Here is a 24,984-nt window from a genome sequence, read left to right as displayed (position 1 = left end):
CGTTTGATAGAAGGCAATGATCCAAAACTTAGATTATGATGGTGCGGCTCAAATGCTAGCAAGTTGTCATGTTTTTTCTTGATTTTACCTTTGTTTTTGTACCCACAACCCTAGTACACTTCACAATACCAAGTTTGCCCACCATTAAGGATTTTGACTGATTGAATTGAATGGACACATTCTATAGCCCCCACCATGCATCTAGTGCTTGGCATGCCATCCTCCATATAAATGGAAATGGGCATAGCTCGTTGTGTTGTTAGAGGATTGGGAGAAGTCTAGCGCTTCAAAATGTGGTGGTCTAGGCCCTAAGAAAGGTGGTCCTATGGAGGGACCTTGTGTAATTAAAGAAAGGGTGCATTGTGCCCAATGCCAAGTCCCCATTTCCCTCATGTGACCACATTGTGTAAGTTAGAATTGTGGTTCCTTAAAAAGCTCTAAGGTTGGGTTCAGACAGCGGTGGACGCCTTCCATCAAAAGGGTGATAAGGAAGAATATGGTTTGACAAATGTTGTAGCTGGCTGCATCTCCACCTGGCCCAAGCACCAGACAATTGATGAACAACAAATAAAAAAAAATTTGTGGGCTAAAGCTCTTGGAATTCCCAATGTAGCGGGTAGTAATAGTTTCTCCTCCAACAAAGACAACAAATGCTCACAGTTGGACACTGCGTAACAATTTAGGTGCAGGAAGCAGGTGCAAGGTGCATAAATGCAGCAACAAAATCATGGGAGATTGCGATGCTAGTTCTTGATTGAGTATGGATAGGCACAACTAGAGGTGTGGTTGGCAATCGAGCCGAGTTCGGGACATGGTGGAAGTCGGAACTACGGTTGATCGAAGAGGTGAGCAAAACGGATGTTGCCAAAGGGTGCGAGTGGCAAAAGTGACCGACCACCTCAGATTCGGATTGGGGTACTCAACCAAATCTGCAAAGTACAGAGTGCGTTGCCAAAACAATTAAAACCAAACAGATTCCGTGAGCCCGGATCATGGAAACCATAAAAGCACGGGACGGAAAAAGAATGGACATGTGGTGCAGCTAAAACACGGACACGTACGATGGGACGGGAATCCGAGGATGCGACAAGTGTGGGCCCACCAAGGTAGCCAATAAGGGGAGAACACGTGGCCAGGAGAATATGCCACACAAAAATGGAGGGAAAGAATATACGGCAGGATTCCGGACAGGATAGATACTCTACGCTGACACGAGTATCTTGTATACGGGACTGTCACTGTCGATACTCGACAGTACGATACGATATACGGTATACTATACGTCGTCTTCTTCATCTTCTTCTTTGGCTAATTTTCTGTTCTGTTCTCCAAGCTATGGCTATGGCGGATTGCCTCCATCTCCATCCTTCATAGCCTTTCTCCTTCTCGCATTGCTTGCTTCCCAGCCTATAGCTCCTCTCCCGATCGCCTCACCTTGCGCAGCTTGCTTTGATCCTCCCCTCCCTTCTCGCCATATCCATTCATCCCCCCCTCATGGCTCCTTCCCCCTCCCCCTCCCCCTCTCCTTCCTCCTTCCCCCCTTCCTCTCCCTCCTCTTCCTCCTCCTCCTCCTCCTCCCCCCCCTCCTCCTCCTCCCCGTCCTCCTCCTCGTCGTCACCCTCTTCCTCTTCCTCTTCCTCTTCTAAATCCAGCCCTGACCGCTCCCTCCAGCATCTCTCACAGCGTTCCCGCTTCGCCGGACGAAGAGTGATTGGCGGGCGCATCTATGACTCCGAGCTCGGCGTCACTTGCCACTGGTGCCGCCAGAAGACTGTGGAGGACCATGTCTACTGCTCCCTTTGCACCATTGCGTTCTGTGGTGGCTGCCTCAGAAACCGGCATGGAGAGGTAATGGCCGTGGAGAAGCAGAAGGACGTGCATTGGGTCTGCCCAAAGTGCAGGGGAGGCTGTGGCCGCGGTTGTAAAAATTGGTATGCTTCTGTCTCGCTTCTTTCTTCCTTGGGCATTCTATCATCTATCTAAGCAATAGAGATTGATATCGGCGATTGTGCAGTTGTAACTGTGGCCCATGCAGAAAGTCCCAGGGGTTCGAGCCTACCGGCTTACTGGTGCACACAGCACGCGCATCTGGCTTTAACAACGTCCATGACTATCTAGTACATCTGAAAACTGGTGAATCGCAAGAAACGATTTCTGAAAGAAAGCGAAGCAAAGGATGGTGCCAAACTGGACAATCGTTTACGAAAAAGCCAAAGATTGAAAAGGTTAAGGAACGACGCGAAGAAATAACGTGGACACCGCCTGCGCCTCCAGAAGAAGTCATGCTTGTGAAGGCTAAGTCAGAGACGGATTCACAGCTTCCAGTAGGCGATTTGAAGAAGTCAGTTTCATCAACTCAAACCTTGAAACGTCCAAAGATTGAAAATGTCGAACCTGCGCAAGAGGAAAGAACCAATTACCATCGTCCAGTAGGTGAATTGAGGAAATTAGCTCCAACAGATCCGAAAGAAGATCAAGAACCAGTTTCAAGGCTCCTTTTGGAACCAGAGCTATGTTTGCCTAGCGTGAAAATCGAACGAGTTCCCCACGAGAACTCCAAGGATCATCCGCTATCCCCCGAAAAGAAGTCCGTGGACAACCAGCTACCAGTGCGAGTGAAAGAGGAGTTTCCAAATCATTATCCAGAAGCTGCTGTTACCGACTCACAGAATCAAGATCTACAGAACCTGAAGGTACAGCTGGAAACTGGCATTCAAAGTCCAACAACTCTCCTGCGTCCCAAAGCTGAAGCTGCCTCTGATATCAGGAGGGCTGAATCAGAAACTTCCATGCAAAGACCAACAGGCCTTTTGCATCCTAAACCTGAACCTGGCTCACTCTTCACGTGGGATGAACCAGTAAGGGGCACGCCAATCCACGTTAGTCCTGTCTCTCAGTCTGGATTTTTTTCTGTGTCCCAATGTCACAGCGTGGGTGGTGCCTTTTCCAGGATTGAAAGCGATGCTTTGTGGAGTAAGTTTCACTCAGACTTCGATTTCCCATTTCCGACTTCAAGTTCAGAGGAAGAGGAAGATTCTTCAGATTTATGTGCATCTGATGAAGTTCAAACAAAATACTTGGAGTGCCCACGAACACAAACTCCTGAGAGAGCCATAATACACACTAGAAGTAGTGAGGGAGAAGAAATGATCGCGATTGAGGCAAAAAATTCCATTGTAAAAGAGTCAAAATGTGACATTGGGACTTTGCGCCCTGTCAAAGTTGAGAGTATGGATGATAGTTCACGAGTAAAGGAAGGAGGGAAGATTGTGTGTCTCGATGAAGAGGACGACCTTCCACACATTAGATGTAGGTGGAGCTACTCTCAACCAAAAGGTTCATTTCACTCTGTAATTGTGAAACAGGAGAAAATAAATATATGGGATGTGGATTTGACTCTTGATAATACTAGGGACGATAAGTTTTCAGCCAAAGAAGATAGGATTGCTACTTCTACGCCGGACGTGATATCCATTGATGATGATGACAACTATCCGATACGAAAGGAAAGAACGCTTCAGGTCTGAGAATCTTGACTTCTGCATTAATCGCTGATAAACAGCTTGTCCTAATGATTATAGGAATATAGGTGAGAAAATATAGGAATACAGCAAGCCTAGCAGCTATCTACCGTTTCTATTTGCTGCTTACAAGACAAGCATAATCCAAATAGGTCCTCCCAATTGAAACGATTTAAAAGTGCATTAATTAGCTGAAAAGGGAGGAGGGAGGGGAGTTATTAATGAGGACTCCCTCTGTTTATCAGGGGAGGGCCCCCTCTCCTTATGATGATGAGGCTGAGAATTGAAAAGCCCTAAACTCTACTACTCCATGTATCAGAGTGGTAAGACTGAGTGGGTTATGGAAGTCTTGAGTTCAAGTCCTATGCATGAATTTTCGAAGCTATCCCTTTGACCTTAGCTTAATTGGGATATGCCACTGTTTCACTCAAGAAATCAATCGACTTTCTCAATTAAAAAATTAAGGCCTTTTCAATTTACCTCTCTCCTTAGGTTAAGCTTTGTATCGAATAATCTGTTGATATTTTAGTTGAGTAAACTAATGAAGGACTTTAGTTGAGTAAACTAGATTTAGACGCTCTTTGGGGAGAGATTAAAATGAAATCCTTTAGTTTTCACAACCAGTTGTAGCTTGAGTGAAGAGATTTTGGACTACCTTTTGATAAGCTTTCTCCTTTTAGTGCTAGCCTTCGTCATGGCTGAGTCTACCCTTCACCTCCGAAGTCGGATAGAAACTCAGTACGAAGACTTCATATAAACGGATGCTCAGGTTTGTGTGGGTGTGTGGATTTGTATGTGTGTGAGAGCATATGTTTGTACTGTGGTCTACTCCCACTGTTGGGGTCAGTGGGGATGTCATAGTAGCTAGTCCCTGCTATTCGTGATGGAGTTTATGGTTTTCAACCTTATGAGTGACTATCATGGGATTGAAACTGCACTATGTTGTGTTTTTAGAGGATGAGTTTGGGCATGTTCCTGGACTCGTCTAGATATATAACTAAGGAAGGACTTGAGTGATAGTGGAAGACATGTCATGTATTGAAGCAAATGTTTAAGGTTTACATAAGAGTAGAAAAACTTTAACCACTTTTGGTGGCTAAATAATGACATCGATTCTAAAAAGAAAAGATACACAACGGTAGTAAGTGTTGAAGATGTTTGCTCTTTGACAGATTGTCGATTAGATAATCTTTATATCACAATAGGTGATTCTTTGTTTCAACAAATTATAGGAATCCCCATGGGCACTAATTGTGCTGTCTTTTCAGCAAACTTTTATCTTTTCACTTATGAATTTAAGTTTATGCAACGTCTTATTTCTATCAATACTTGCCCTATCATTTTACATAAGCTCAGCCAAATTAGGCGTTTTATAGATGATTTATTTGTACCAGATGTTCCTGACTGTCAAGACTTTATTTACAAAGACGCTTGTGCTTTTGGAGGAGTGACTCTTGTGAACTGAATTGCACTTCAAGAAAGGATTCTTGTGTTTTCTTAGATCTTAGACTTTCTCAATCTACCGTAGGATTAGAGGTTGATATATATGATAAGCGTGAACAACTTGAATATAGTGGTTTACACATTATAAAAATGCCTCACATTAACTCAAACATTTCTGATTTGACAAAATATGGAGTTGTCTCTTCCCAATTCCATAGATTTTCCCGGCTTTGTACAACTAAGGAGTCCTTAGTCACTCAATGTAGTAATTTGATCACTTTACTGATTCACAAGAGGTATAATCTAAGAAAAATAATTTAAAAAGTATGCACAATCTTAGATATTAAATCTTTTATCTATGGTGTATCGGCCTTAGGCATGTTTAGATTGATTGAACTGAACATAAGCTGAAAACCAAAAGTGGGGAGCTGAATAGCCTGTTTTTCTTTTAGTCTTAAAAGAGAGTTGATTGAGTATGCTTGTGCTTTCTAAGTTAGGAATGTAATTTTAGGAAGGAACGTGAAGAAAGTAAAAATTTGTCATTGCCTAGCTAGAGAAGGAAGTCAAAGTTGGCTGATTGGATATATTCTAGTCTTACAAAGGTATACTGCTGGCAACTTGGTTCTGACTGCTCCTGGAGCCAATGTGATTGGGGAAATTTGTGGTCATCAACTCATGGAACAGATAGACTGTATTGAAAGTGTTGAATCTGAGAATCTGCTGAACTACCTGAACGTGGGGGTATTTGAGCTCAGATGATGCAAGGCTGCCGCCTGAAAAATTGCTCTGGTCGTAACACCAAATTCTGTCTTTTTAATATTGGCATCCATCAATGCCTTCTATATTTTGTGAAGCACACTTTCCCTTGGTTTGGAACATATACATGGTGAGAGAGCTTAGGTCCTCTCCTATGTACTGTGGAATATCTTTGTGTGTCCCTAATAGTGATGGTTTGACCTTCTCAATTTACAGTGCTTCTGCTCAATGATACATCTGATCAATACCATGAGTGTCATTCTTTGCTCCTAGCACACCATTATGCTTTGGAATGTTAGGCATTGATGTCTGACATTTCATTCCATCAAAATTTGGTTGGTAATTGGTCAATTTGCTGAAAGGCTTTAAATGGATCTATAAGATTCCATAATTGTCCATTGATGTCTTCACCATTGTGAGCCTAAAAGTCCACATTGACTATAGAGGCTCAAGCAAGTGAAAACAAACATCAAGGCTTGCCACTATGTTGTGGCAGGCAGTAAAGTGGTCGTAGGAGCTAATTAGGTAGTTAGTTAAGGTGTGTCAGTGATAGCTATAGCTAGTTAGGTGGTTGTAGTAGCTAATCACGTAGCTAGCTAGTTAGTTAGTAGGTGGTCGTTAGTAGCTAATCAGGTAGTTAGTCAGCTATGTCGGTCTCATCGCGAGCATCAGTCATACATTTGTCTGTTTGTTGACATAGGTAATCCATTGCTGTAGAGGAATCTATTGCACTCATTTTTACGAAAAAATGGAGGGAAAAAGAAGAAAATTAAAGCAAGTTAAAATCCTAGAAAATTCCCCTAAAGAGTAATTACTGACTACTTTCCTTTCCATTTATATGATCTCTTGCCCCATGAGCTCTTGCATCTGTGTGAGTGTGTGTGTGAGAGAGAGAGAGAGAGAGAGAGAGAGAGAGAGAGGGAGGGAGAGATTGCATCTATATTGCACTCATTTTTATGAAGAACATGTGAGGGAAAAATAATGAAAGTTAGAGCACAGTTGTAACCAAATCCTACTTCCCCTTATTATTACTTCCTTTCCATCTATATGATCTGTTGCCTAACGAGTTCCTGTATCTGCATATTGCACTCATTTTTACCAAAAAATGGAGGGAAAAAGAAGAAAGTTAAAGCAAGTTGAAATCCTAGAAAATTCCCCTAAAGAGTAATTACTGACTACTTTCCTTTCCATTTATATGATCTCTTGCCCCATGAGCTCTTGTATCTGTGTGTGTGTGTGTGAGAGAGAGAGAGAGAGAGAGAGAGAGAGAGGGAGGGAGAGATTCCATCTATATTGCACTCATTTTTATGAAGAAGATGTCAGGGAAAAATAATGAAAGCACAGTTGTAACCAAATCCTACTTTCCCTTATTATTACTTCCTTTCCATCTATATGATCTGTTGCCTAACGAGTTCTTGTATCTGCGTGTGTGTGTGTGTGTGTGTGTGAGAGAGAGAGAGAGAGAGAGAGAGAGAGAGAGATTTGCTGGAATTCTTATATTGAATTATTGCTTAAAAAGGCATCTGAAATGAAGAAGACTAGTGGCCCAAGGGCTCCGACACATCTTTGGATGGTTGATAATTATAGGAAAAAATTGGAAGCAAGACTTTTGGAGCCCTTCAACAATGCAGAGCTGGAGAGACTCAATGAAGCAGTAAGCCATCGAAAACCTGTTTACAAAGCTCGTGAAACTAGACACGGTTCATCTCAGTTTCTCTTACATGAAGAAGGATATTCTTATCTCGATCATCATCCAGGTATTTCTGCAACTAAGTGCATTTATGCTATTTTTTATTGAGAGTATTAATTACTATGTGCTTCCTATGTTCTACCAGCTTACCTACACGATGCTTTTTCATATTTGATTAAGCAAGTGCTAACATTATTTTCCAAAGGCAGCTTTTCTCTTTGGTTTTCATCATTATGAGGAGGTGTAAGGTGTGAGCAAGGAACAATAATGCAGAAATATTTGCATGAACTTGGCTTGAAACCATAGTCACAACAAAACACGTTTCTTTGGGGAAGAAACGTTTCGATCCCAAAGAAACGTTTTGATCCCAAAGAAACGTGGCCAAGGGTAGTATTACTGGATGTTAGGCATCATTTGAACTGGCCATGTATATGTGGGACATATTTTAGACTAAAAAGTACAATCAGGTGTTTCAAAACTTCTGCTTTTTTTCTACGTTTCGAAAAGTTTCTGGTGACTATGCTTGAAACCAGAGCACATATAATCTCTTAGATTTTTGTTTTATCACACACGAGTTACATACCACCAGGCATATCAATCTCTGGATCAAACGTGACTTCTTTTATGCAGTGGATCACATGTTTGGCCTGCTACTATATACAATGTAAATGAAGCCTGAATCTTGCAGATGGTCAGACCTCCTTATGTTTCTATTTCAATGCTGCAGACTTCGCTGTCCGATTGCAATCAGCCAATAATCCTGAAACCAAGCTTGAACTGCTGAGGGGGTTTTTCTTTTGGCTTCAGGTATTCTTTGTCTATGTTCATGCATCTTCTTGTGTACATGAAATTTCCTGTTGTTGATTATATTATACTTTTAGAATGACATTTTGGCTTATGTGGAGACTACATTGCCTCTTTGTATAATCCACCTGATGTTAACAGGGTTACTCTTAGATATGTTCCTTGATATTGTAAGGATGTGAAAGGCATGGAAAGAGCCAAGGGTTGCATTTGAATTGTACTGTCTTTGACTTGAGACATATTACTCTCGTCCTCCAGGTTCAGTACTTGCCGAATGCAAAGGTTAAAAGATTAAGTGTTGAATACATAGGGTCCCTTCCCCCTTGGCCCCCACTTGTCAGCCCCATATGAGAAGTGCGATGGGGCTTGATATCTGTAAGAGTATGGGTATTCTTTGTGTTAGCTGCACATGTGGAGAGGGAGGTGGAAAGACTGACAGGCTGCCACTTGGGCAGCAACAAATCATCCTACAGATGTTCAGTTTAGGGCAGCCAATGAGGCCACCCTGGTCAGCAGATATGGCATGACCGAAGGCCCAAAGAGTAGGCTGGTTGTGGGGCTCAGCCAAGAGCCCATGGTCAGGATCTGACGGTTGTGGCAGACAGCACTACATGGGATTGAAACCAGGGCTAGTAACAGGCCCTAGTACTAGTGGGCCGTGGCGGGACAGACCTGCGAAGAACCAGTACTGGCTGGCAGCAGACAGCCTCTGCAACTGATTGGCAGCTGTCAGTTCTTCTCACATAGCATATCCACTTGCTTGGAAATGTATTATTGCATATCTTTATTTTTGCAATTTCAAGTTCGCTAAATTAGGATGTTTGCCAAAATGATGCATAGGTTTTCCTGTTCAGTTAGGTACTAGTTAGCTAGGGTCTAGCATTTTGAGGGTGGACCCCCAATAATGGGGTTAAGGGCGTTAGTGTCCCACAAGTTGAGATGTATCTCTGTAAGAAAATTATTAAGGAGAATGTTTGCAATAGCCTTGGGTGTGGACCTATGAACATGAAAGAGTCAAAGAGGTACAAGAAAGAATTCAAACTAAATAGGCCTAATAGGTTATGCGAGAAGAGGCCAGCCAAACTCAACTTGTCCTAAACTAGTCCTTTGAATAGAGCTAATTGCGAGAAACCTAATGATGAATATAGAAGGAAGTAGAGTTGACCATCCAAATGGAACTAATAATTGGTTGAAACAACCTTAATGTATAACTATGGCATGTGATACGTGGCATGCTAATGTGGCAGCCATGACACATGGCATGCCGATGTCCTAGTGCATAATATAGCATGTATGCTGATGTGGCATGCTGAGGTGGCATAAGATGCATAGCACCTTGTCAGGTGGCATAGGACACGTGGCAGCCTATGAGAGGGCATAGGATGTGTCGTAGGGCCCATTGCACCACTTGTCACATCATGGACTTAGTCTCCTTTCACATCCCAAAGGGGAGGCCACCATCGCCTTCTAGAGGGGAGGAAAGGGTGTCATTCTATCTGAGGCCTTTCCACCCCTCCATGCCTATTTGGGCCCAAAATCCTATAAAAGGAGACCCATCCCCTTCATTGTGCACTCTCTCTCCCACTTGCTGGTGCACCCCTGCAGCCAAAGAGAATAGTTATCGAGGGTTAGTGACGACTCTCATTGTTGGAGAATGAACAAGACGAATCACGTTCGAGGAACTAGACCCTCTATTGCTTCAAGAAGAAGGCCAGATGAAACTGTATGACTTATGTGATGATGGCTACAAAAGGACTCTCATGGCCAAAAGCAAGAATGGAAAAGGGAAGTCGTGGAAAAAGAAGGATGCCATAAAATCAAATGATGACGGGGGACTCTTTTAAAGGGGGGGAAATAAAATGAGAACTAATAGGAAAAAGTGCTTCTATTGCAACATGCCTTGGACGTTTTGCTAAAGATTGCAAGAAGAAAAAGGCTAACCAAGCCAAGAAAGAGAGCCAATTAGACACGGCATCTGCCATTTTGGGTATGAGAGCAACTTTTCTTACAACTCCATGTTCCATTGAGAGAGTTTGTAGACCGAAGTGTCAGTATCTATAGACGTTAAAAATTGGAGTACAGAGTTGGTGCTACTTATTCTTGGGATCGAAGGACTAGTTCTGAAGTTGGAGCTGTATTCATTTCATAGTGAATGAGGGCTTTTATATGGGTCTGCTGATCCTTCTAGGATACCATCACATTGTAAGTCATTCTTTTTGTGTATCTTCTTTGCATACTTCTATGTGTACCTTATTTATTTGTGATCGCATAGATCTGGGTGAGCTGTTGTTTTGTTGCTAGGATTAACCTGTGCTGATTCTCTCTCTCATTTGCATGCTTCCACACTGCACTCCACTCTTACGGGAGGAGCTTACTCAGAAATGGAGCTTGATAATTGAGGAAGCATGAATACCGAGTTAGATGAAAGCATTGAAGAAGTGAATACTTCTGAAACATACTTGGCTTGCTCCAAGGTCAAGCAACATCAAAATGAGTTTCCAAGGTACGTATCCTCATTTCTAGGGTATATATCCTCCATATACTTTATTGGAGATTTTAGTAGATTGCTTTGGGATCATTGTTTGTAGAAGAATTCTTAGTTGAATGGAGAATGGAGGGTGAAAGATCTCCGCACAGACAGAGGGACGATTCTCATTGTAGAGGCTTTCAACTCTGGGTACAAGATTGCCCTTGAGGTTAGGGACAAATACTTCGACAAGTTTGAGTTGCTAATTAATGGTGCTGATCACAAGGCTTCTCAAGCAAACCAATTGCATGACACTGGAAAGACCAGATGATGATCCTATCTAAGCCTTATAATGGAGATGTGGGCACTGGCTACAGTCGGTTCCAACTGCTCAGTGATCCAACCGACAAATTAGATGGAGCTAGGTATTCCAATTTCCATCAATTCAGGTCATTATCTCCAAGGAGTAGAAAAAGTGGTTGTCAATGCTCGCGGTAGGAAGGCATTATATCCACTGTTGCCACTGTTCAGGAGATCATGCTCCCTAACATGAAGAATCAATACCAACACTCCCTAGCGTTCCAACAGCATTGGTATAAGATCATGTTAGATGACCAGCCTGGCGATTATGAACGGTGGCTGTTCTAGAAAGGCACAGGTGAAGGTCCCTCATGGGAAGCTGCTTGATTTGCTCGAATCCCTTGAAATTTTGAACCAGCCCCTTGAGCATATCTGTATGAATTTTGTCACTAAGTTGCGAGCAGGCATAGGTAGCAAGAGCACCATGTGTTTTGAACAGGTTCAATAAGTTTGTAGCAGTGGGGGGAAAGCAAATTGCCAAAAGTGAGAAGTATGAATGCATAACATGGACATATAGTGAGATCAACTGAGTATTGTTTACGAGATATTGTAAAAGCTGATAACTGAGCAACCTACATGTTGTCACGAAACTTGCCGTCCTTGTCTGTCTATTATATAGCGCTGAATCCCTGGAATGAAGATAGCTCTTCTTTTCCTATTTCCTGATTACGTCGCTAGTCCACTCTTTTTCCTGTTGCGGGACTTAATGTAGCAGGGAGAAAGCCTAACTCACTCTCTCTCTACTCACTACTAACTGAACTAAAGAATAATGCACTCAAACACAAGTGGAACTGTGGTGTCCTAGGAGGGAACTAATAACTTAATATTTGTCTGCCCAATAGGGTTGAATACCACTGAAAGAGGAAGAACTGTATGAAGGGAATAACCTCTCTGCAAAAGGAAAAGAATACTGTATAGAGGGAGATCCCTCACTGTAGAGCTGGAACTGACGGCTGCTACTAGGCAGTCCCTGCCTGCTTCTGTAACCTGGACTGAACCGGACTGCTGGAACCTGTAGAAAGGTGTGGAGAGGCTGCTGGTCTGCCATGGCCTGTCCTGCCCCGATCCTGGCCTGGAGCCCTGCTGCTGGCTGAGCACTAGAAGCCCTGAAGGTTGGATGACATGAATGGCCAAGGGGCTGCCCTTATATTGGCCCCCTTGTGCCCTAAACTGACAGACCAGGGGCCGACCCTGTTCCCAATCCAGGTCAGGTCCATCCAATCACTTACTGGCACGTGGTGTCTGATGTGCCACATGGTGGCTGATGTGGCACTGTGCTGATGTGTCACCTGTGCTGGTGGTGATGTGGCCCTGCACTGCTGCTGATATGTCTGCACTGCAGGGCCTGTTGACGTGGCTGCTGATGTGGCTCTCTGTGTGGCTGCTGGCCTGGCGGTCCACGTGGCAGTCCAACATGTTACGGGCTGAGGATGTCCTTGACATCCCCTTCTGCTGAAACTCAAACCAGGGTATGGAAAGGGCCTCCCTGTACACTGAAAGAAGATCAGGATAATCTGTGAAAAAATCCTCTTCAACCCAAGGTACCTTGTGGGAACCCCTGTGCTTGAACTGAACTGCATACAAGCGCTGACGGTTGCCTGTCCCTCTGTTAAACCAATGAAGCAAGATCTGCTTGGGCTCGACCACCTTTGCCTCATCAACAATCTTGGGCTGCTCCACATCTGGTATTGCTCTTAGTGCCAGATCCACATATGGCTTGAGCCACAACATATGGAAAACTGGATGCAACTGCAACTTCATGGCCACATCATTGATAACTTTAATGATCGGAAAGGGGTCAAATCTTCAATGTGAGAGCTTTTGGCACTTCTTCCCAATCTGTTTAAGGCGCTTTTCATGATCTGGAGATAAACCCACTGCCCGTCCTTGTGACCCACAACATACTGGTGCTTGTTGGCTTGCATCTAGTAGGCCTCTTCTGCTTTGGCAATGCGGTCTTTCACTGATTCCATGATCTGCTCATAAGCCTCTTTGATGCAAAATGGCCTCGTATACCTTCTCGGAGGTCATGGTGCGAAGGGACTTGAACGGCTGCTCCATAGGGAGTCCTACCCCTACTAGAGGAATGGGTGTCATTCACCCTCCTTCCCTGATTCCCTGATGTGGCAAGCTGGTGGAGAGGCGAGGAGGCGACGTTGCAAAGAGACTAAAGGAGGGAAGGGGGAGTGAGGAGAGGTGAAAAGAGTCTAGGGACTGGTAGTGCGTAAAATGTGAAACTATGCATGAAACAATTTTCCACCAAGGGGCAGTGCATGAAAGGAGAAAGTATGCGTAAAATTTATGTCTGACTTGTTTTGAGCTCCTTTGTTTCTATGATTGAAGTGTCCCCTGATTGACAAACTAGCATCATCGTAGTTAAGAGGGCATCTAGTTTGGGAGTGATAATTGAATAAAGAGAGAGTTTGTTCTGTCAGCTAGTAAATACTGTTAATGTACATGCAGCATGCAAGTACCGCAGGCGTTTTTAAACCATGGATTGAATCAGCGCGCTTGTCCAAGCTACAAGAAGATGATGATTGTGTACAGATTGATGGACCAGATTGTGAGGTACTTTCAATTTTATGCATCAACCTTAAAAAACTTCATTAAGCTTTGATTTTTTGATAGACTTAGTTCCGAAATGCAGTGTGGAGTAAGTCTGAGCGGTTGATTTTAGGTGATGGTGTTTTTATCCGGTCTACATATGCCACTTGTGTGGTAGATATGGTGTGTAGGATACTTTAGTGGAGAGTAAAAGAACACTGATTGCAAGATGATCATTACTTGTCTTAGTATTTGGATGATATTTTGTATACCTCTTTCCCACGGCTCTTATTAGTTACCGATGCAAAAATGTCCTGCAGATACTTGCGATAGTTTGTTCAGTAGATGATGAGCAACATCCAGCAAACTTTTCCAGGATTTGAAGGGAAACATCCAATCGGCTCCTTCGTTCTTCTGAATCATGGAGGATTGGGAAGCTACACCAAAAAAATTCCAAGCACATTGAGAGGATAACAGAAATGCCCAAGTCGTACACCTGGTAACTTTTGAAATGGTTGCAGAATAGCAGAATCCTTGCTTGCCAGGTCGTAACGCCTCAAGTCATGGAGGACATGGGAGACTTCACCAAGAATCTTCCAAGTTGATGAAATGTTAGATCATGTAACGTTTGAAATGATTGAGAGATCGCAAAACCCTTAATGCCTTCTTATAGCAATGATCTCAGAAAGATTTGAGTTGCTGGAATGTCAGGATCATGTTGGGAGTCTGAAGGGCGAGCTCTAGTGCCTTCTTGTACTAACCCACAGTATGTAGAATGAAACAGCAACTGCGAACAGCAATTGTAGAAAGAATAAAGATCCTCGTTGTCTCCCATTTTGTTGTTATTGTGTTTTCAATCACATCATATAAGCACTCTTTCTTCAAAGAGGATCAAAGCATTAAACATGTAAATTTGCGTAGCAGACTAATCTTCACTCAGCGACCATCCTTATCTGTAAATTTCAAATGCCAACCACAAACAAAAGTTGTAGAAAAAGCGGAACCAGTCAATTGTTGTCATTCACATCAATTGCAATGTTCTTCTTTGTTATAATTTCAATTTTAACAAACAAAGAATATGAAAACAGAAGGCAAACTGATAATTTTGGATAATGTAAGTTCTTCATGCGCAGTGATACTTCGTGAAGCCTTTGCAGACCTGTACACACAATGATTCTCTATGGGCCAGGCTCGGTCTTCACAAGGTACTAATTAGGGGAAGGCCTATGCAGAGGGATTCAATTTGCAAGCAAGGACAAAGGATTGGTACATAAAATTTGAGCGGATAGATAAATGAATCAGGCCTTTTGACAAGGATGTTGAGGAGGAAACGCATAAATTTATACACTAGATATAGCACGAACCAAAGGAGGCGGCCTTTTGCAGAAAGGAAATTCGCTCAATGCTAACTTTTTGGACGATAGATTGGCTGATTGAATACAAATGCACCAAAAAACATTAATTACTCGACATCAAGATGCCTTGCTCCAAGTTGAGAGTGGTTCAGGGTGAGGGAGTGATGTGAAACTATGTTCTATGGTGCAACAAAGTAGAGATGCCATGTGGTGCTATAGATTTCTTGGAGGGTTGTCACATTGGTCGTCTAGTATTGTTGTTTCCCATGACCATCCTCCAATGCCCACTTGGCACATGATGGCCCAACAGTGAAATATTCCCTCAGGTTCATACTGCCCAGGGCATTGGTCCTATTGAAGAAAAAATTTGTAGTATATTCTCCTTAAATGGAAATTTGAAACACATGGCTTAACTTTTTCTTAAAATAATAATAAATAAAAGTGCCAATTTATATTATATGGGGGGGTTAGAACCGATACAAAAAATGGCCGACTTGTGGGCAAAAGGCCGCTTAAAAGTAGAATATAGACACCTGAATCAAGAAAAGGGGCTATACCAAAACAGAGCAGATATCTGGGAGTGAACTTCCCACCATATCATCAAAATTACTTGCCACCTGAGCCAGATCCAACACTGAGTTGAAACTCAGACTCTCACTCCACCCCACTATCGGGGGCCATCTCTAAAGATCAACTGATTCCTACTCATCCATGCACCATTGCATATTGCTCCATAGATGTAGGGCCAATAAGCTTTCAGAGTAGAGGGTAGATTGGTAGAGTCCCCCAACAAAGAAAGCCTTCAACTTGATCTGACATTAAACCTTGCCATCAAACTTGACACCCACATTTTTTCAACATGGACCCAAAAACCTTTAGTTGCAGGTGAGTGCCACAACAAATGTTGGGCATTTCAACTAACTTCCCACAAAATAGGCACAAGGGAAAAACCTGCACCTTATTTGCTAGCTTGGCTTTGACAAGCAATCATTTGTGCAAAACTTTCCCTAGAAGGAACACAAATTTTCTCACCCTACAACCTTGCCAAATTTCCTCAAATCTCCTCCTCCACCAACCCATGGACCTACATAATCTCCCAATCCCAGCTATGTTTGCCTAGTATTGTATAACTTGGCTAAGATAGCATCCTCAATTTTCCTGGCCTGTAATTCTTGCTTTATTTTTGGAAGAAGAGTGGTCAAATACGGATTAGTAGACATCATACTCACAACCTACCCAAGTGACCCTCTGATAGTAGTTAGATCATCTCTCTTCCATTTGATAGCTACCATCTCTCTTCCATCTGATAGTAGTTAGATCATCTCTCTTCCATCTGATAGTAGTTAGATCATCTCTCTTCCATCTGATAGCTACCTGTACAATAGGCCTGATTGTAGCATCCCAACCTTCATACAAATCAACAAACTAACTTCTTGTTTGCTTCAAAGTACCAAATTTGGTCACAAAAGGCGGAGCAGCCATCCACCACCCTTCACCCAACGAGAGTAGATCTGGTCTAGCCTTCCTGCACGAAAGTCACTACCTTTTTTTATGCTTTATAGGTGCATGGGCTACTATAGAAGATTTATATTCTACTATGCAAAAATCGCTTCCTCTTTGTATAATCTTGTAAGAGTTTATCTGAACAAGGAGTGCTAGATTGCCTTCGAAACCCTTAAACTCACATTGGCATCATCACTGACCTTAAGGGCACCAAACTCAGACTTAATATTTTATGTCCACATTGGTACCTTGAATTTGCAATAGGTTGCATATTGGCACAACAAGGCGAGTATAATCTTGTTCTTGGTATACACAATGAAGAACACTTATGAATTCATGCACAAAAATCCATAAGATCTTGAAAACTATAAGAATAGTCGGAACATAATCAGAAGAAATAGCAATAAAATAATAGTTGTACACAGAATTCTTGGAGGCAAAACTGCAGCTATTGTTGCCTGCAAAAACTCTCTATTCATATTCTGTTTTGAAAACTACATGAAGATCCTTCTTGAACTCTGCACAAGTCATTACAATAGTCCGAGTTGACAATATCATGGTTCGGACAAACTCCAACGTAATGGCTTTTCTACTATTATAATTGATTACTACAAAGGATAACGTATCAACCTACTATATTCTATCCTAGTCTTACCTGGGATGATGACCTGGTAGGGTGGTGAAAGTACCCCTCAACACCTGGCACTCCCGGTGGATAGACTTTTTGAATCAAAAAGACGAAGACATAGACCCTTCATCCCATTAAGAGACACCTTCATCAGTGGGTTGGTCTTCCATTGTCTGTGACTCAGCCACAGGGTTTTTACAGTTTTCTCATCATCCTCTATTTTGTCAGCGGCATCGGGGATGGGCTGGGTAGATACCTTAGGTGGCACATCTTGTACCAGATAGTCTTCTCCCACTGCTGCTTTATCCAAAATATGGACACATGCTCGTCTCTCGCAGTTTGTGAAGATGTGAGTGGAAGGGAGCACTTTAGTGCCATGTCGCTGTATGTGTAGATCTTGAGAGTCGATCGAAGAGAACTGCAGAACGCCTTGTGTGAGCTGCAGTGAAGTACGCGATGGAGTCAAAGTTGTCTCCTCCCATAGGAGAACGGTGCATGCAGCTTGGAGTGGGCAATCGGGAATGGTGAAGTGGTGTGAGGTTTCTATCCATGTCACATGAGATGGCTTGTCGTTCTCGAGATTGACTGGACGTTGTACAATTCGTGTTGTGTGTGATGATATTAGCGGTGAGAACTCCTCAAATGACAATGGTTGGGGTCTCACCTGAGTGTTAAGCGCTGTTACCAGTCCATCAAACCTTGTCGGCATGGGTCAGAGCTGTTTGTATGTCGAGTGCCGTTGTTGTTGCGGACTCTAGTCGGATGCAGATCTAATTTGATGATTGTCAGATGGTGGTCAGACTGTCTTAGTCTTTTCTTGCATAGAGCAATTGAAACTTGGTCGGCGAACTTCCGGTTGGCTGAATGCAGTCGAATAGTGGACCTAGTCGGAGTTGTGTTGGTAGATCGGACTACATCTTGTGGTTGGTACCATCGCTCAACTGAACTCCATTGCTACACTAACAGTGATTGCTTGCTAAGTGGCAGTCGACTATTGTCGCACATCGATTTCGTTCCTCTGTTCTCCCTATGGATTGGTGTGGTTGTGAACAATCGTTTTCCCCCTCTTTGCCATTGTGTTGTGACTCAGAGTATGTAGCCGGGTTCGCATTTGCACCACAAACGTGCAAATGGATCCTTCGTGCATTGTTGTTTGTGCTCTGCACTCCCGATACACTTTGCTCAGTGTGGCGTGTGTTGGAGCCCTTGGTGATCATCTTCTAATTGTCGGGGTGTTTCCTATTGTAGCCGGAATGTAGCGCATCTTCAAGCTCTTAAAATTGGAGCGGGATGGAGTAGTCAATCTATTCATGTTGCCTATTTCTGATTTGTGGCACCATTCTATAAAGTTGTGGCTTGTAGCATGCGAGAGTATTATGGAAATCTTTGTCATCTCTCGATGCGTTGGCATTGTTAAATGATTGGTGAATGTAGTTTTTACTTCGGGCTGATATTTGTATCACATAAATTAGAATTGCAATTTGATGGAAATCATAATAAGCTTCTATTCTTACAAGGTTGATCTTTGGATCTGATGGGTTAGGCCCCACATAGGGCTTTAGTTGGAATCCATTCACCGGTTTATCAAAAATATTGCCATGAAGATCAACAACCTTAAAAGTGCCCTAATCAAACACCTCCAAAATTCTGAAAGGGCCATCATACCCGAGTTTGAATTTACCTGGTCTTTTCCCTAATTTTACGTTGAACATTAATACTAGATCACCTTATCTGAACAGCTTGAACTTGATGTTTTGATTAATCCAAGCAGCTCTTCGTTTTTGGATGATGTCGGCCGTGTAGGAGCTTTGTAACATGTTCTCATTCAGTTGTAATAGTTGTTGGAGTTTGAAAGTGATTGATTCGTCTAGAGAAAGCCTGTATTCCACAACCACTCTTAGGCTGCTTGCAATAAATTCACGGATAACAGATGCACAGAAATATACTAGTCGAAAAGGTGTTAGGCATGTTGCTACTTTGTAGGTTGTTCTTAGTGCCCATAAAACTGTGACCCAATCTGTGGTATTTAATCATTTTCCATATCACTCCATAGAAATGAGTGAGACACACATGTTAGCTTGTTATTCCTAGTTTATGATGGTATTTTTATACGATAAAATTAGAAAATAATACATCTAAAAATAATCTCCTGTAACCTAAGTCTCTACAATCTCTTAATTTTTGAATAATTTAAATTAGATGAAGGGGGTAAACATGGAGATGTGCACATCGAAAATTCAAGGATTTCTTCTATCTATAAAAAGTTTTATGAAATCATTTTGTATAAAAATTAAATTTGTGGAAAAAAAGTGTCTATTCTTTTATATACCAAGATAAATTTCTTTTGTACAAAATAAACAGAGATTCTACCAAAGATATACTCCCATATGTAAGATTGTGGCTTGAAATTTCCTTCACATTCTTGTGTGACCAATTTAGAGCACCCCTTTAGAGTGTAAATCACAAGAAAGATTATTGTGCTTGGTTCCAAAAAAGAAGTATAGCTGAGTTATAAATGTATTACTGCATCCAGATTTATGAAATTTTTAATGCTCTAGTTTCATGTATTGCAAAAAAGGGGATATTTACATTCTATAGATCACACTAGCTTTGGATATATTTCATATTTTAGCAATGAGGTTGAGTTGTATGTAAAAAATATTGAGATATATGAACATCGGCTCTTGTAAAATAGAAGTAACACAAATTATGTATTTATATCTATCTAAATAGCATGGCTTTTTGTATACTCTTTGAATTAGATGCAAATTATCTTACAACGTGTAAACTTGGTGATGTGTCATGTCACCACAACATCAATTTTAGGGGCTTGTCATCAAACATAATATTTCATATGACTAAATATTTACCTCAGTGTGACTCATAATTGGATCCCATTTAAATCCTTGAAAGTATGTCTTTGCAGCTTATGGTTTACAATGAAATCTTTTTTGTGATATATTTAGTGTTACCATAAGCACCCAGCGTTGAATGCAAAGTTGATATCGTCAACATGACGGAAGTCTCTTTGAAAGGATCTTAGGAGTCAAAGTCAAATGGAAGAAGAAAGCACTAAGGATTACACAGGGTGGCTCTGTGCCTCCATAAGGTACGTGACATGTTTTCAAACAAATGTGTGGATCTACCAGTATGTATATTCATTGTGTATTCATTTAAACCTTAGTGGCATGCTATGGGCATAAATTTTCCTTTATGTTTCTCAGGTAATGAGAGATTGGAGGACTAAAGCCTTCCTTGAAGGCAGAGAAGGCAGAGACGGAAGAATTGGTGCTTCTTCAACGATTAATTGTGACAAGTTGCTAGAAGTTGGAGCCAAGAAGCCTATCAAAGCCTTGGTGGTGGAAACATGGAAATTTTATAGGTGAAAAGAGTATGTTGTCATCGGACAATCACCTAGATGAGAGCTCATCTAGAGCTCATGGTCCATGTTTTTCTAAGATGCCCTTGGGTTGGGAGGTTTATGTGGAACAACCACCAGGATCTCATTGCTCACCAAGAGTAAAGATAAGTCGAAACAGATGTGGGAAGCATGGTGCTTGGAAGACTCCAGGCAGCTGGATGATGTTTGTACCAAGATTGCTCAAGATGACTTGCAAGTTTGTGACTGAAGATGGTAGTGCCATGGATGTAGGATTGTATATATGTACTAGGGTGGTTTCTTGAACCTGGAGGAACAAGAGTGCCAGCTTGAAAAACCAATAAACAAGGATGACTCCAACTTGTTCGAGAGGACTTCTCCATGGGAGCGAATGGACCATCTACATTGATGTGTGGGGATTGGATCATGGTATGTCAATGAGAGGGGTGTTTGAGTTTGGTAGGTCACCTCCCCACTCTTGAGATGGAAAATGAGGAGAGCATGGGGGAGGTGCACCAATAGGGACTGCAATGTGGTAGCACATAGGCTACCACATGGACAGTACATTAGTGTCCTTGTATTTGATAAAGATCAACCTTTAGGGCAGATCTGTCCAAGACAGGACATCCATGGTGTTGCCCTCCTTTGGCCCACGAAATTTATTTTAAGGAAAGAATGTAGCCTCTTTGTGGCCCTAGTGGAAAGGCATAAGCAACATGCATCTGTGGATCCCTACAAGCAATGCAATTGGGTATATAATCACTAGATTCCATGAGCTCATTCTAGATCCTCTCAGAGCTGCTCCACATGTAGGGACAATGCAAGAGTTATCTTATATCATTGTGCTCAGCATGATGCATATCAATGGATTTTCCTTAACTTCCAAATGAGCACTCAACATCTGCCATAAAGGCCACACATGTTAGGGTCTTTCCCAACTTGTGGGATAGCCATGCTCTCTGAGTCATCATCCATTATGCATCGATAAACTGAATCCCCATGTTTTCGAACAACATTCCTAAGTAGCAGGTGCTCATGCTGAGAGTTGCTGCTCTCATCATGCCATATAGCAACACATAGGCTCGTATTTAATAGAGATTAATCCTTTAGGGTAGATCTATCTAGGACAGGACAGCCGTGGAGTTGGCCATCCTTTGGGCCACACATGGACTTGGTTTTAGGGCAAGAATGTAGCCTCTTTATGGACCATGGGAGGGGCATAAGGCAGCCTACTTCTTTGGATCCCTGCTCATTGCCTACGATACACCAGATTCTATTAGCTCATTCTAGATCCTCTTGGAGTTGCTCCACATGCAGACACAATGCAAGAATGATCTTACATTGTTGTGCCCCCCATGATACGTATGAATGGATTGTCCTCTCTTAATAGGACAAATCTCCAATGTGAGACTGTCCAACCTCTCTGACACCATATTGGAAGGTCCAAGCCAAGAACATGCTAAAACTCATCCTCTGAGAATACAACACATAGTATAGTTTCAATCTCATGACAAACACTCAACAAGGTTGAAAACCATAAACTCCATCACACATAGCAGGGACTAGATACTATGACAAATTTCAATGATAGTCTCATCTTGCAAAGCTTGTCGTCACCATCGCTTTAAGCTTTAATACCTCCTCCAGATTTTCTTCATAGTTTTTGCCAGGGATTCAACCTACACCATGTGGTAGATTTCTAAGATAGGGCTAGGCTTGCCGTTAGGTCCACACATGGTAGTTCAACCACACAGAAGATAGCCTTATCCTCTATTCCATGTGGCAACCCTACCATGTCATTAGTGGACAATCAACATGCCATATCATCATAATTTCCATGTCAATAAATCCAATTAGCATGCACATCATCATTGATGTGACATCAAGCCATGTTAGTAGGGACACATCATCAAGTGATGCCTAATCACACCATGCCACATACACATACTTTTGTAAGCAACATGTGGAGATAAATTACCACATCATCAGACATAATGCCACATCATTAGGCATTCATACTCTAAAAACCCAAAAAACACATGCGAGCCAACACATGTTTAATATAGCCCTAAACGTAAAATTCCACTTTTTTTGTATAATTGTTTACGCCTTTTTCCATACATATACAGGTTCTTGTGATCATATGTGATGTTATCATAATTGTCGAAACCTTGTTGAGAGACCATGCTCAACATCATGTGATTACATGTGCATAGCACTAACACATATAGAGTGCTATAAAGGAAAGGGTTAGATGCCCTAACCCTAACCCTGAATGGGTTTGTATATATTCTACATTTTCAACTAAATTTAGTGTACAATTAGTCATTTGTGGAGTGCTCTCTAGTTGTGCCCTCTCTCGTCATCTCCACTCAGATTCTCCTCTCCTCTCTTCATATTTTGTCATGGTGTCATAGTTCCCTTGCCTTCCGCTGAGGCATTGCAATCCTTGAGAGAGTGAGATTGAGCTTCACGCTCTCATTCCGTTGATGAAAGATTTTCGTTCATTTTGAAAGAATTTCCATCCATTCTATTTCCATCCATTCTGTTCATCTCTATGTGAGAGAGTTCCTTGATTGAAAGAGAGAGAGATTGCGAGTGATCTCTTTTAGAGATTCATGTGAGAGAGTTCTCGGAGTGTTCCTTACTCAATTTATTGAGCTTCTTGAGAGATATGTTCTTTCATTGAGAGAGAAAGGTTGCTTTACATTGTGTTCACAGACAAAGAGAGATATACGTGCAATCTTCTTCTTGTGAGAGATTTTGTCAGAAAACCCTTCAAAGACTAGCAACTTAAACAAGCAAGCGACTAAGGCTTCATCTCCGGTTTAAAAAAGAAGCAGCGATAGCGCAAGACGACTGCGCCTCAACTGCCTTTACTCCTACTCTCGGCCTCCATCAACGACTATCTCTGGGCGAGCTTAGCTAGCAAGGCAACTCCCGTCTACTATGGCTTTGACTCATAGCAATGACTTTTGACTACATGACCTAAGGCAAGCACAGACAACTAAGGCCTAGCAAGCGACTCTAAGGCAACTACGCTAAGTAGCTATCTACGGCAGCAAATTTGGCTGCGCTATAGCCCACATCTTCAGGCAAGGTTCCGAACGGCTCCACAAAGCTCTAACTCTCACCGCTATAGCAAACGGCCGCTTCATCAGCGCCTCCCGACGTTCTCTGTCACAACGACGTCTCCAAGGCGCAGCCTCACCAGCCCATCTCTCCACCATCTGCTCCAACGAAGGGGTGACATCCACAGTCAATTGCCACAGCCGATAGCGCAAGCCATAGCCTCACGGATCCTGACGGACAACAAACTCTGCAGCAACTCCCAGACCGTCTCCACAACGGACGACCACACAGTACCAAAGCCAACCGAGCCTCACTGCGCATGCAACCTCTCCAACCGGCAGCTCTCACCCGCCATCAACGATGACCACGATCCAGCACGGGCTACGACAACGCCTCCAAATGATTCGGACGGGCGAACTCTATGAAACAACGCTACTCTAGCAGCCTCCAGGTCAACATACGACTAAAGCGTTTCCACAGGTTCTTCATGTCACTGAAACCACGAAGATTTTGGTGGTATGTACAAGATTTTGCCACTCAGAAGAAGCTGACACGTATCTTATCGTCATCCAGGGTCCCCTCACCAAAGCTTGGTCAGGGTCTTGCCATGTGGCACCCCATCTACCACGTAGACTCCTATTTGCCATGTCAACATCTTGCACAGTGCCACGTCAGCACTTCACCCTATCCAATGGCCACAGTTGGTGAGGTGAGTTGACACATGTCCAAAGCCACATCACTGACTGCCACATCAGCAAGCTTATCTGCCACGTCACCTTAGCACCTCAACTGACACATGGCATCCACGTGATCACCTACCATGTAGGCAGGTCCAGTCATCTACCGCATCACTTCTACCATGTCATTAGGCTGAAATCATCGTGCCACATCACCCTATCTAGTCATCAACCACCTCATCAATTGCCACGTGGCACTGTCCCCTGTCAGGCACAGCTGCCCCTTCACTGGCACACTTGGCACCCTGCAAGTGCACCTGCCTACCACATCAGCACACTCAAGTGCACCTGCCTACTACCACATCAGCACACTGCTCCACTAGCACACCTCTTCACAGGCACAGTCAGTGCATCCGACCCCCTAAGTGCCACATCATCATTGAGCACTTTGCACCCTTTTTGCCCCTCCACCTAGATCAAGCCGTATCTCTTGATCTAGGAAGAATTTGAGGGCATTCCAAAAAAAAAAAAGCTTGATTTTTTGTGCTCTATGTGCTCATCATATCATACGCACATTTTGGTACAAGTATCACTCACTTTTGAACCTCATCAACAAATCCACTTCCTTCACACACATTAGCCTCTACATCGACGCATCTGACCCAACACATAAAAAGAACCAAAGAAAAAGAAATTATTTGCTGTTCTTTTCTTTGATCGATGGTTGGTCTAGATCTAGATCATAGTAGAATAGATCGCCATAGTGGAGACGATTTGAATTTCTC

The 24,984-nt window shown here is 42.6% G+C and overlaps 1 protein-coding gene across 2 annotated transcripts; it reads left to right on the top strand.

Moving 5' to 3' along the window:
- Positions 1-1,345: 1,345 nt before the first annotated feature.
- On the top strand, positions 1,346-14,406 carry LOC147881251 (uncharacterized). 2 transcript variants are annotated; one of them, XM_087369739.1, is made up of 6 exons: positions 1,346-1,931; positions 2,015-2,693; positions 7,240-7,477; positions 8,138-8,217; positions 13,505-13,609; positions 13,906-14,406. In XM_087369739.1, exons 1-6 carry the CDS (start codon positions 1,495-1,497, stop codon positions 13,966-13,968), a joined length of 1,602 nt encoding a protein of 533 aa, XP_087225865.1. In that variant the 5' UTR covers positions 1,346-1,494; the 3' UTR covers positions 13,969-14,406. The 2 variants fall into 2 exon arrangements, with proteins under 2 accessions (XP_087225865.1, XP_087225864.1); XM_087369738.1 differs by having other exon boundaries at positions 2,015-3,521.
- The last annotated feature ends 10,578 nt before the right edge of the window (positions 14,407-24,984 follow it).

This window comes from Dipteris shenzhenensis, chromosome 31, assembly GCF_047967505.1.
Source record: "Dipteris shenzhenensis isolate YYH24624 ecotype China chromosome 31, Dip_SZ_1.0, whole genome shotgun sequence".
NCBI lineage: Eukaryota > Viridiplantae > Streptophyta > Polypodiopsida > Gleicheniales > Dipteridaceae > Dipteris > Dipteris shenzhenensis.
The sequence above is the reverse complement of the archived record's forward strand: the minus strand, read 5'-3'. Positions and strand labels throughout refer to the sequence as shown.